Source organism: Coenobita brevimanus, chromosome 84 (assembly GCF_032717465.1).
Source record: "Coenobita brevimanus isolate Jiangsu-jjx chromosome 84, ASM3271746v2, whole genome shotgun sequence".
Classification (NCBI taxonomy): Eukaryota; Metazoa; Arthropoda; class Malacostraca; order Decapoda; family Coenobitidae; genus Coenobita; species Coenobita brevimanus.
This window is the reverse complement of record NC_137037.1, coordinates 40,993,417-41,006,797: the sequence shown is the minus strand read 5'-3', so window position 1 is coordinate 41,006,797 and position 13,381 is coordinate 40,993,417. Positions and strand designations below refer to the sequence as shown.

The window sequence follows — 13,381 nt, the reverse complement described above, 5'->3', positions numbered from 1 at the left end:
TGAGAGGAGAGTGCATTTTTAGAGAATATACTAAATAATAAAAAAAACTCATAAACGTTACTTCTGTATGTATTAAAATTCAATCTAAGTTTTATAAACAAATTTTTCGTACCAAACGCTAGGAGGTCGTGAATGACTAGTTTAGCTTAGTTTTATAAGGCAACGTTTTATTCAGTTGTTTTAATAATTCCACTGATAGCCGACACTGCTAAACTAACCAGAATTTTATCATTCAGCATTTTTTTCCTGATGTACTAATATTTGTTTGCTAGAATTTATGGACTCGTGATATCTTTATTAATAAAATGTAAAAATTTGCTCAGTCGTTTCTGTATACATTTGTCATGTGTCAGGGATGTCCCTCTGCTAAATGAAATAATCTGGTGATGATCCAAATATTCACATGACCGTGGCGATAAAGGTATCTTGCGTACACCCGTGTGCACAGCGCGAGGGGGTTGTGTGTTTGGTCCGGATTCCAGTTTGCCTGTCTATCCTTCTGGTTGTCTGTGAGAAAAATTAGTAAAATAAGTAAATAAAGAATAATGAATAATAAAGGATGGAATTACGAATTTGGCACTATTTGGAACCATCAGAGGAATAGGCTAATTTTTGCCCCCCCCCCCCAAAAAAAAAAGGGGCATATGTCATGGTCACAGAGAAGGTCAGTTCATCTTGGACTGATCCAATTTTGGCCACGCTTGATGGAAGGGTTGAGGGATGGAAAAAAGCGGAGTGATTCAGTCCTTAGAAAAATATCAATTAAACATCACAGGGCAGGGTGAAATGTTCGACTTTTTTGTTTTTTTCGAAATAGGTATGATTCAGTTTGGGTCAAGCCTGGTGGAAATGCTTATTTTAAGCGAGGATGAAATTATTCTGTTATCAGAACAATCGGCCAGAGATCAAGGCCACATGGTAAGTAAACATTTTTTCATCTGACTTAAACCAAACTTGGTGGATGGGTTTAGGCACATTAAGAATGAACTTACTCCATTTTGAGAGCACTCAGGCAAAGGTCAAAGACACAGGGGAGGGCCAAATGTTTAGCCTTACGGTCCTTCCGCATGATTATTGGACGCCTATCGTGTTCATGCACGATGCTCATCAGTTTCGAATAATGGGTAATGAATCATACTTTAAACAGTACATCTGAGGCGGTGGAGGTGCTTCTGTTAATCCTATCCACATGATTATTTCCAACGCTCTTTCATTACCGAAACCATTTTTCATTCCAAAACCACAGGTACCCATTGACTGTGTGTTGAGGCCATTGGGCTGATTGTATGGTGCGGGTGTCACATTCATTATCTGGTAAAGTGTGAGGTCTGCATTACGAATATTAAAATATGGGTCAAGATTATTGCAGGTCCGGTATTTGAAAATAAATTAGTTCGTTATTATCATAACGAGGGAGGGGGAGGCCGAGGATGAGATGGAGGGATGGGGTGGAGAGGTATATGAGAGAGGCGTGTGTGAGCTGGGAGCAGGGCAGTGAAATGGCGGGGCACAGGGCGACTTGGAGGCGATTTGTTTGTGGCCACCCCAAACGGGATTGAGGCGTCTGGCAATAGATAGATAGAGATAATTATTATTTTACTGTTATTATTGTTATTATTATTATTATTATTATTACTATTTTTTAATTATTTTTATTATTTTATTCTTTTATGATGATGATGATGATGATGATGATGATTATCATTATTATTATTTTTGCTTATTATTCAGGAATATTCTGAATCAGGCGTGGATAGGCCATGTCAGGGATCCCACGCCCTGACATGACCTAAGCTGTGCATCTAATCCTATCCACTCATACGCTGATGATTCCACCCTTCACCTTTCCATTCGGTGCCTGCAACGTCAATCTCAGCAGTTACTTCAACAAACAAGGGATGAGGCTATGGCACACCTAATGTCTGACTTGGCTCGTATCACTGACTGAGGTAAAAGAAATCTTGCTGTTTTTAATGCATCAAAGACTGTTTTTACACCTTTCAACCCAACAAAATCCTCCATGGGAGTACCCATTAATGTTTAATAATATCCAGTTCAATACTGCATCATTCCTAACCATACTTGGGGTTTCATTCTCTCGGCATTTATCTTGGAAAGATCATATTACATCTCTTGTAAAATCTGCTTCCAAGAGATTAGGTGTGTTAAGCTGACTCCGTACCTTCTTTACTCCTGCACAGTTGTTGACTTTATACACGGGTTTTATTCTCCCCTGTGTAGAGAACAACTCTCATGTGTGGGGAGGATCCCCACATACAGCTCTTCTCAATAGGGTGGAGTCAAAGGCTTTTCGTCTCATTAACCCTCCTCCTCTTATTGACTCCCTTCATCCTCTGTCTCTTTGACGGACTGTTGCATCTTTATCTCTTTTCTATCACTACTTCAATGGTCACTGCTCCTCTGAACTGTCTGATTGCATCCCTCCACCTCTACGATGGGCGCGTAGCACCCATCTAGCAACAAACTCTCATCCCTTTTCTGTCCAACTCTCTAATGCAAGAGTTAACCATTATTTCCACTCCTTCATTTATGCAACAGGTCATCTTTGGAACTGTCTCCCTCTGTCTGTATTTCCTACTTCCTATGATCTCCAGTCTTTCAAACGCAGTGTGTCCAGGCATTTCGAAATGAACGGATCTTGAATTTGTCTCTCCTCTGTATTTTTTTTTCTTGGAAGGAACGGATTGTTGGCTCCTGGCCTTTGGTTTCTTCTTCTTTGCATTTAAAAAGAAAAAAGCTGACAGCTCTCCCACCAACTGATGAGACCATGCCTTCTCTAGGAGAAATCAAGAAGGCATTGGACATGTTGAAAAGTGGTAGAGCTGCTGGCGTTTGTGGTATCCCAGCAGATCTGATCATTGCCGGGAGTGTAGCCATGATCAGGGCATTACATGCAGTCATAGAAGCCTTTTGGCAGACTGGGATCATTCCTCCTGACTGGTCAAGGGTTTGGTCACCCTTATCTGGAAAGAGAAAGGAGACCAGTGTGAATATAGTAACCACCGTGGTACTTTAGTCCTCAGTGTACCAGGCAAGGTTCTTGATCTCATTCTTCTGATGCATATCTAGGACCATTTGCTAGAGATTCAGAGGCTTAAGCAATCTGGATTCACAGCCAAGAAATCTACAGTTGACCGCATCCTAGCTCTTCAAGTTCTCACGGAACACCGCCTTAAGTATCTACAAGGTCTTGCGGCCTATGTGGATCTCACGTGGATATTTGACTCTGTAAATCAGGAGGTACTATGGGAACTCCTGGGACTCTGTGGGATCTCGACAGGGATAATCTGACTAATTGCTGGCCTGTATTCAAACACTGAGAGAGCTGTAAAGTGTGGAAGAGGAACATCCAACTTTCTTCCAATGAGTACTGGAGTAAGACAGGAATGTTTCCCTGCTTCCACACTTTTCAGCACTTGGATGGCTGTGAGTCGAAGTCACTGTGGATTATCAATTGGCAATTTCAAGGTCACTGACATTGATCATGATGATGCAGTTAATATGGTAGAGTCACTGGAGAAGTTACTCAGTGCCCTCGAGGAATTTTACGGGAGTACGAGGCCACTGGGATTGAAGGTCTCTTGGTCCAGGCATTTGGTGGCTTGTTGGATGATGCAGTTCAGCCTGTTCAAGCATGTGGTGAGTATGTGGAAGTCCTGGAAAGATTCACTTATCTTGGTAGTATGGTAGATCATAACGGTAGGTCAGACAATGAGATTTTCGTCCCATCAGTCCGGCCTACAGGGTTATTTATTCACTCAACTCAGGTATTTAGTGCTGCTGTTGTTTATGTAGAAGGACAAAAATTCACATCTTCAATGGACTGGTGCTCCTGGTCTTGCTCTATAGCTGTGAGACGTGGAAACTAAAAAGTGATGAAGTGATGAACTGACTCCTTTGGTACAAAGTGCCAAAGCAGGTTTGTGGGATATATCTGGTATGACCGGGTACGTAACAAGCGAATACTTTGTGATATGGAGTTGAGGCCTGTTACCCACATAGTGCCAACTCCAGTTATACGGGCACATGGCCCAGTTTTCTGAGGTTGATTCTGAGCCAGTTATAAGGAAAATGCAGACCTCTACTGATAAATACTATCTTGTATACATTCCTCTTTACCGCTGTTCACATCAAAAACACATGATATCTATCACTACTCATAGCCTAATACTGTTATTCTCAATCATTATATTTTTACAGTTATGATATTAATGAAATAACTTCTTGTATGTATCTGATATACTGTATGTGCTTATTTACATACCGGTATACAACAATTGCCATTTATATAAAAACAATGCGACTTATTACCCTACGAGACAGAGGGACACAACTGTGCGGCAGTGTTGTCCATTGTCAAAAGGAAAGATAAACCGAGGAAGATTGTAGAACATTGTATGATCTGAAATACGAGAATACCAGTTAAGTCGTGCATTAAAAAGCCTGACACGGTGGGGGCCACAGAGTATAGATACAAGGGCATTGAGTGTTCACCTAAAAGAGGAAGGTATTCAGGTGTAGCTTAGGAGAACAGGTACTGAGACCAAAAATCTTTAGGTCCGCCCTATTTAGAAGTGCTGCATGTGGAGAGCACCCCTGCACATAAGCGCTGGTAACACAAGGGCGAACAAGACCCGTGGACCGAGTGAGCATCTGTGCCGGGCTAAAGAAAGAACGAAATCAGGTCAGCACTCACAGCCCTTTAAAGCTGATTTCGCAAGAGAAGAAACTGAATCTTCCCTGTAATAGATCACGATAAAGAAAGACCCCGAGAGGTTAAGGGAGGCGGAGGAGGATTGAGTTACGCAATAGAAAGGGATACCGTGCAAGACTGTGGGAAGCCAGAAGATAATGTAATTGATTTTCTGTTCCATTATTACGCTTTTTTGTCCAAATTAAGAAGAAGAAGAAAATGAAGAAGAAGAAAAAGGAGAAGAAGAAAAAGAAGAAGAAGAAGAAGAAGAAGAAGAAGCACGTTTGGTCAATATCTCATTCTGTGAGTTTTACAGCGATTTGTGATAGGCGGTTAGGGGAGAAAATAAAGAGTGGGATCGTCATACTGGGTATAAACCAGCGGTTCCTAATGTTTAATTCTTCCCCATTCCTCCTCCTTAGACCGCGCTCTCACCTGTGAATCCCCTAATTGAGACCAAAGACAAAACAGGAGGAACCAGTTAACTTGATATTGCTGCGACAAATATAGTACCGTGCGTTATAAAAGCCTTGCCTTGTTATTCCATGTTAAAACTGCTTGTAAATAAAGACCTACAAGGTATTTTCAGTTCAGCACATTCGTATGTATACTATGTCTTTGCTGAGTGCATTACTATCTATCTATCTATAGCCCAACGCCCTAATCCCGCAAAGGGTGGCCGCAGACAAAACGCCTCCAATTTCGCTCTGTCACCCACCATTTGACTACCCTCCCCCTAACTCACTCCCACCTCCCTCATATACCTCTCAACTCCATCCCTCCACCTCATTCTCGGTCTTCCCCTCCCTCTCCCTCCCTCCACCTCACCGACATACACTCTCTTAGTCAGTCTTTCATTCTCCATTCTCTCCACGTGTCCAAACCACCTCAGTGTTGTTCTCCTAATCTTTTCAACCACATCCACATCCACCCCACAACGTTCTTTCACTTCTTCATTCGTCAACCTGTCCCTCTATGTCACTTCACCTGCTCAAGTAACTCATTTCCACTGCTCATTACACAAGAAATATATTGCTTACTTCATTGTTAAGCATCACTTCGAAAAACTAGCACTCAAACACCCAAGTTTACTATATCTGAACTTCCAGAAAGTGCTAATGCACTCAAGAAAGAAAGAAATCAACTGGCACATTACAAAATCCATTAGGTTCTTTCGTTTTTTTGGATACAGAAATGCCCAGCAGTAATATTACTCCGTCAGCAGTGTAATAACTGCAACTGCTGAAGCAACGCTGATCAGTCCTAAACACAAACGTTTAAACTCATCAGAAAAAGCACTTCCAGGGAGAACTTGACAGAAATTTTAACAGACAACAAACTGTATACTCACTGACACTTCATTACTTACCATAAAACGATTACCCTAGTCAGTTAATAGGACAGTTTATGGACACGTATTTATTTTTTTTTAATATATATTTTTTTCTGTTCTAGCGCCCATTAAAATAAACGCCTTGCTATTATTATTTGCGTTATAACTGAGAATGCCCAACACTGAACCTGCTATATGGGAGTTGCTTTAGCAGCTGCCATATAGCAGGTCCCTTTCAACGAGTGGGAAGTCCCTTGCGTGCGTAAACCATTAGCGAGTGGCTGACGACGAAACCACTCCAAGAAATGCTCCTGAAATTAAAAAGAACGTCACTCATATTAATGGGGTTGATTGAGACATCCTACTCTTTCTCTTTTCTACTTTTGGCTTTTCCCATGGGTTTGCTTAGTTTTCTTTTTTTTTATTTCTCTAATCTCTATTTCTATTTCCTTCTCTGACTGTTCTCTTTATCTCTCCTTCTTTTGCCTCCTTGTTTCCTCTTTCTTTCTAACTGTCTTTGTTTCTCCTTTTCTTCTAATTTCTCCCACCTTTTTCTCCCTTTTTCATTTCTCTCTCTCTCTCTCTCTCTCTCTCTCTCTCTCTCTCTCTCTCTCTCTCTCTCTCTCTCTCTCCCTCTCCCTCTCTCCCTCTCTCTCTGTGTCTTTCAACCGTTTTTCGTGTCTGTCGCCCGCATTTATTTCTCTTTTCCCCTCGTCCACCTAAATTCTTTTCTCCACTCACTTCCTCCATTCGTTTCGTCCTCTCAGTCCCTCATTCAGTCCTTTTATCCTTCAATTTATTGCTCCCTCTTTCCCCCCCCCCACCCTCTTTGTCTGTCTTTCTGTCTGTCTGTCTCTCAGTGGGTGAATAAACATCTAGGCTATCTCCCAATTTACAAAATCATTCAGTATTAGTCTGATGAAAGTTATGCCCATGAAACTGAAGCCAATATTCCTAAGGCTTGAATGAAGAGTGAATGATAGTGTGGCCCATTTCTCTGGGTATGTTGTGTTAGTTCTCCCATTTTTTTTTTTTTTTTTAGGTGGGAGTGAGTTATAATGATGATGATGATGATGATGATGATGGTTTAGTGCCTATATAACAGTGACAGCGTTAAATGAAATAGTTTTAACTCATTGCCTATAAAGATTTCTCTCAGTTAATAATTGTTAGCTTTTACAAAACACATATTACATCAGTGGCAGGGTAAGGAATAATCAGCATAGTCTCTCAGCCTTCGGTCACTAGGTTCAGCCGAGTAAAAGCCCCTTGCATGATTTGAAGCCTTCACAATGGAGAAAGTTATACAATTCCTTCTCCACCCTGCTTAGAAGACTGAATACACTGAGATAAAGAGAGCAGATTTTTAGCTTGTCAACACAAAAAATTGTGTGTGTGTGTGTGTGTGTGTGTGTGTGTGTGTGTGTGTGTGTGTGTGTGTGTGTGTGTGTGTGTGTGTGTGTGTGTGTGTGTGTGTGTGTGTGTGTGTGTGTGTGTGTGTGTGTGTGTGTGTGTGCGCGTGCGCGTGCGCGTGCGCGTGCGCGTGCGCGTGCGCGTGCGCGTGCGCGTGTGTGTGTGTGTGTGTGTGTGTGTGTGTGTGTGTGTGTGTGTGTGTGTGTGTGTGTGTGTGTGTGTGTGTGTGTGTGTGTGTGTGTGTGTGTGTGTACCGGTATAAATTAGTTTCCATAGTTAAACTCATGCGATTTCATAATGAATACGTCAAATTGTTGTTGCAGCAACAAAGAATTTTCAAGTCATGTTAAATTTATGTTATGTTATTCCTGAGTAACTTGTTAAGACATGATGGACGAATGAATAAAGTTACTATTTTTTGAAGACTATAATGATCGTTATCCTACTTTTTATTACCACCATAATTAATAAAAGGCTAACAGGAATATGGTGATAATGATGATGTTACTGCCTCTGCCTGTCACTTATCTGGGCATGGACGTGTGAAGCCAACCTCCTACCGTGCGAAGGCTATTTTTAAATCTGGTTTTGACAGTGCAATGTCGTCGTCTTATCTCTGCTAACCCTGACTCAGGTTTCCATCATTGCTGACACAGCTGAGACCCAGTTTCAAGCATGACGTATCAGCAGTGCTAAAGGTCAACATGCATTGACTTACAAGGAATGAAAGGAGGCGTAGCTGAACCCAAGTGATAAGGACCGCCCCGACAGAAGACACCAGCCAACCCAGCTGAATTACCCTTTCAAAGAGATTATTGGAAATAGATATGATGCTACTGTTCAGATTGGTCAGTGGAGGAAAGAGAGGCATGGCTAGTAATCAAAAGAGGCAAAAAGAGGAGCAGTTCACCCCCATTTCATCTCCAGCCGCCTCTAAGTCAAGTTTTTAGTTTAGTGATAGTGTAAGAAGTGTGTAAAAGTACTGCAAGATGATCAAGTGGTATGTTGAGAATTTGTACTGAACTTGTATACATAGCAGCCTAGTAACGCACCTGTTCCTGGTACTCTATATGCTGAAGCGTCTGACTGATCTTTTTGGAGTAGGTTTGTAAGTGATTCTAATCTGGTTAAAATTGTCCCGCTGTACACCTGCTTATTATATGAAAAAAAAAAAAAAAAATCTGTGATGCGCTGTGTAGAGATTTTGTAAGTAAAGTAAGGTTTTTGTGTTTCATATTAGCGCCTTTGATTTGACCTCCAGAGTCAGAAATCTCCCTGCACGGTTCGCAAATGTAATGTGACGATTCGTGAACAGAAATTTCGACAGCTGATAATCATAATGCTTTAATATCTGAAAATAATGAAACAGGAATTTAGAATGTAAAAAATGGGATTTGATTCTGGGAAATGCTTATCTCATCTCTATTATATGCATGTTGTAACCAACGAAAAATTATCTTACCTGCTTAACCCCTTCAGTATGATGTCCCCTCCAAACTGCATAAAACAGTATACTCGTAGACGGCTAAATGTAAATAAAATAATCGTGATAATGATATAGGGGGATTGTTTCATACACTTTCATTGCGAGAGACCTGCCTTATACTAAACAAAATAATCTGGCTAAGTAAAAATGAATATATATTACTTCACTGCATTGAAACGGTTTACAGGCATACTGGTACTGTGAACTAAAATAATTTTTTCGACACATGAGGTATATGGCTGTGGAAAAAACAATACGGCTCATTTGGTACGGTAGGGTTGGGTGCTTACCCGGCAATCGCATTTGCTATTAATTTTCCAGCAAGGGCTTTGATTTATAAATGTAGTATTCATCAGTCTATAAAATACAGGTACTTCACAGCTGTGTTAATACAGCGTCAATATGGTGTTGAACTGAAAAATTTATTCCATAATATAAAATCTGTTTCCCCCACCCATTGGGCTGGATTATGGGAAAAATAGTGTTAAAACCACTCTTGTGATGTTTTAAAGCATCGTTGTTGCACGGTTTGTAACTGTTTCAGGTAGCGTATTGGAACCTATAATTATTATTATTGTACATTAACATGATCATGTAACTCACCATTCATCACTTTTCATTCTGAGTGAAGGATACAGCAATGCTGAAAAGGGAAGAAGACCGACGTACGGAGGTCAATGAAACGTTGTGGTTACAGCTGCGATACTGGCACAAGTGAAAATACACAGTCCCAGAAGGAAATGTTTCCACCTATTTGAAATTATTACGAACATTAATACACGTGGGCTATTCTTACCTACACGAAATCTTGCTTAAATTCTGGCGAATTCATGAGATTAGCAGGGCTGCCAATAGTTTTAGGTTTTCAGAATCCATCGCCGGTGTGTCATTTTAACATATAGTTGTACGAAAACGTTTATGGTACATTAATTTATTATTAATGTTAAAACACTTTAATAGGTGAAGTTTCCCAAAAGTAATTACATTTTTTTTTTAAAGTTCAGGTAGTCATCATTCCCAATAGGTCAAAAACAGTATCAGTAAGTCTAGTAACGTTTATATCATTCCCTTCTTAGATATCGAAACTTACACATTATGTTTAGGTATTCACAGCGAATAATACTGAATCTACGGGTTAAAGTTCATGGTGAATGATTTTTAAGCAATTTTCACTGAAGCACAAACATTCTCAGGGTAAAACATACATGTCTGCATTTCATTCCAGAGCTTTCAAAGTATTGTATTAGAATGGTAATTTGTCAGCTTCAGTGATCGTTTGGGAATATTTTGCGATTTGTGTTGCAGAGAAAATTAGGTTCTACAGATTAAGGTAAGTAAATTGCTGTTCTTAACAACTGACTCGCATACATATAGCTCCTTGGTAAAGCCCTCCAAAGTTTACTAGGAGGAGTTTGGTCAAGTTCAATGGTTCTTCGGTACTCCAATCACTTTTCGTAACAGCGGTTTTTAATTGGAAGGAGGGAGTGAATAATTTTCGGAGGAGGGGTTGGGACAAAAACGAAAATAATCTGTACAGTGAAGTCCTTTGCATGGAAGTACTGGTTTTTCTATCCTTCCAAGGAGTTTAGTTTTGTTTAAACAATCATTATCATCGTCATCCAAACCCTACACCTTGTTTTTCATACATGAGGTGGGAGGGATAATAAAAAAGTGCCCAGTGAAATGGGCCACTTAGTCGGTCACTCATCATTCAAACCTTTAAAATTCTCAGCATCACCTCACACGCCAAACAATTCACCCAACTTTGCTTCACAATGCCTGCGAGAAAAAAGAAAGAAGGTTTTGATAGTGCTTATCGACTACTCGAGGGTCATTAAGGCCAAAAGTCAGTATTTGTTGTTTCAGTTTTCACCTTGGGTAAAAGCCACAGCTGTCGATGTTATATCCAGGTCCCCATTTGTACTGCAAGGTGAGCAGGGACAAGAAAGAAGCAAACAATGCCCAAGAGTGTGACCGTTCCGAGAATCGAACTGATAAAGTTCATTCATATCCTTTCCATTTTATCTGTTCGCCAAATAGTATAATTTTCTCTTAAGATAAAGCTTCTGTCATCACTGACCTCAGTACTGACGAAGTATATGATCCTGATGGCGTCCTTCCTTTATCATCAAGAATTGTGCTTGTGTGCTGACGCCTTTGCTGCGTGCACTCCTTTGTCTTCGTTTTTTAACAGAACATTTGCTCTTAATTAGTCTGTCCCAACCCACAAACTATCCCCCAAGTGTTTAAATACTTCCCGTCTGAGATATCCATAACAAAGTTTTGCTGTCAGTCTGTGAGGAGTGCTCCACGAGGGATCAAAATAAAACATTTCGTTTAGACTCCAGCTCTTTCCTCCTGGATTCGGCAAAACTTTTACTGTTACGTTGGATATATCCACAGCCGTCGATTGGGTCTGGCACAAATCTTCAGTTTCCAAACTCCCGTCGTTCTGGTCCTGTCCTATCTGTCCTCTCTTCTCAAAATACCGCTTTGGTCGATATATGACCGCTATTGCCGAGGGGCGCTCCTCTATAGCCGTCACTGTTCTGTCATTTCTTCAGATCTTCCTCTTACCAGTAAAGAGAGCTTTAACCCTAATCCTATCTACTCTGCTCATGAATCTACGCATCACTTCCCCATGTCTTTCTCGCAGTTTATGTTATAGCAGTCTTTACATCCTCACGCAATTCAGTCATTGTACACCCTTATTTTTTATCTGTTGGCTACCCCTGACTGGGTGAGAATAAAACTGTTTAATGTCCCAAAACCATTCCTTCATGTTTCTATTTCATGCAGTCCTCCACACGACTATCTTATCACTATATCAACACATCTCGGTCCCTTCTTCTCTCTCAGCACCTTCAGCGTTCATTTTCCTCACAATCTATCTTGGAAAAATTCCGTAACATCCTTTACGAAAGTAACTTGGAAGAGGGTGGTGTGTTTGAAGAGGCTGGGTGTGTACAGAGCCGATTCCATACTTTCTTTATATCTTACACAATTGCTGACCCTGTACAGTTACGAGCAACGTTCTCTGTTAACAGTCGAAGTTTACCTATGCCTGAAAGGAGGTGGTAGCCAGGCTTTCACACCGAATGAAGGCTTACTGTTCGCAGTTTGAAGATTTTCCAGCAATCCTCGTGCAGGCTAACACAGCTTTGAACTCTGTATTGATGTAAGGTTGACATACGGGTGTGAGTCCCTGGCAACGACCTCCTTCCACCCAGGGGTAAGATGAGGAGGTAAGGAACTATGGCCAACAACTACTAGTTGTAGTAGCAGTAGTAATAGTTACTGTTGTTGTAATAGTAGTAGTAGTAATATAGTAGTAGTAGTAGTAGTAGTAATAATAGTAGTAGTAGTAGTAGTAAACTGTAGTAGTAGCAGTAGTAGTAGTAGTAGTAGTAGTAGTAGTAGTAGTAATAGTAGTAGTAGTAGTAGTAGTAATAGTAGTAGTAATAGTAGTAGTAGTAGTAATAGTAGTAGTAATAGTAGTAGTAGTAGTAATAGTAGTAGTAGTAGTAGTAGTAGTAATAGTAGTAGTAGTAGTAGTAGTAGTAATAGTAGTAGTAGTAGTAGTAGTAATAGTAGTAGTAGTAGTAGTAGTAATAGTAGTAGTAGTAGTAGTCCAGAGGACTAGTAGTAGTAGTCAGTAGTAGTAAATTGTTCCTCTGTACAAAGGAAAAAGGGAGAGAGAAGTATGTGGTAACCATAGGGGCATTTGCCTTCTTAGTGTGACTGGTAAAATATATGGTAGAATACTCATTGATAGGGTTAGGCATATGACAGAGGAGCTAGTTGGAGAAGAACAAGGGGGATTTAGGAAGGGAAAAGGGTGTGTAGATCAGATATTTGTTCTAAGATGTTTAGTGGAGAAGTATCTAGAGAAGGGAAGGAAAGTGTACGCTGCCTTCATGGACTTGGAGAGAGCTTATGACAGAATAGATAGGAAAGGTATGTGGAAGGTATTAAGAATATATGGAGTGGAGGGGAAATTGTTGAGTGCTGAGAAGAGTATGTACGAGGGAGCTAGGGCTACGGTGCGAGTGGATGGTGAGCTGAGTGAGTTCTTTGATCTCAATGTGGGACTGAAACAGGGGTGTGTAATGTCTCCATGGCTGTTTAATATATATATGGATGGGGTCGTAAAGGAGGTACAAGGTAGGGCAGTGGATGTGGGGGTGGCCCTAATGAATGAGGGTGAGATTTGGAAGCTTCCGGTGTTGCTGTTTGCTGATGATACAGTATTGTTGAGTGAAGATGAATGGGAGTTGCAAGGTTTGGTGAATGAATTTGGGACAGTGTGTAGGAGGAGGAAGCTGAAAGTTAATGTAAACAAAAGTAAAGTTATGGTGTTTGAGAGGAATGAAGTCACAGAGTGTGCAGTGAGGTTGGATGGTGAGGATATGGAGAATGTGAGTGCATTCAAGTA

The 13,381-nt window shown here is 40.6% G+C and overlaps 1 protein-coding gene across 1 annotated transcript; it reads left to right on the top strand.

Moving 5' to 3' along the window:
* Positions 1-2,788: 2,788 nt before the first annotated feature.
* Positions 2,789-3,312, top strand: LOC145410141 (uncharacterized). The gene is made up of 2 exons (XM_080280339.1): positions 2,789-2,968; positions 3,091-3,312. The coding sequence occupies exons 1-2, from the start codon at positions 2,789-2,791 to the stop codon at positions 3,310-3,312; spliced, it is 402 nt and encodes a 133-aa protein (XP_080136465.1).
* The last annotated feature ends 10,069 nt before the right edge of the window (positions 3,313-13,381 follow it).

Coding starts and splice junctions, on each gene's coding strand:
- LOC145410141 (XM_080280339.1), top strand. CDS start 2,789: ATGCCTTCTCTAGGAGAAATCAAGAAGGCATTGGACATGTTGAAAAGT. Junction 2,969..3,090: donor TTCCTCCTGACTGGTCAAGG/GTTTGGTCACCC, acceptor ATGCATATCTAG/GACCATTTGCTAGAGATTCA.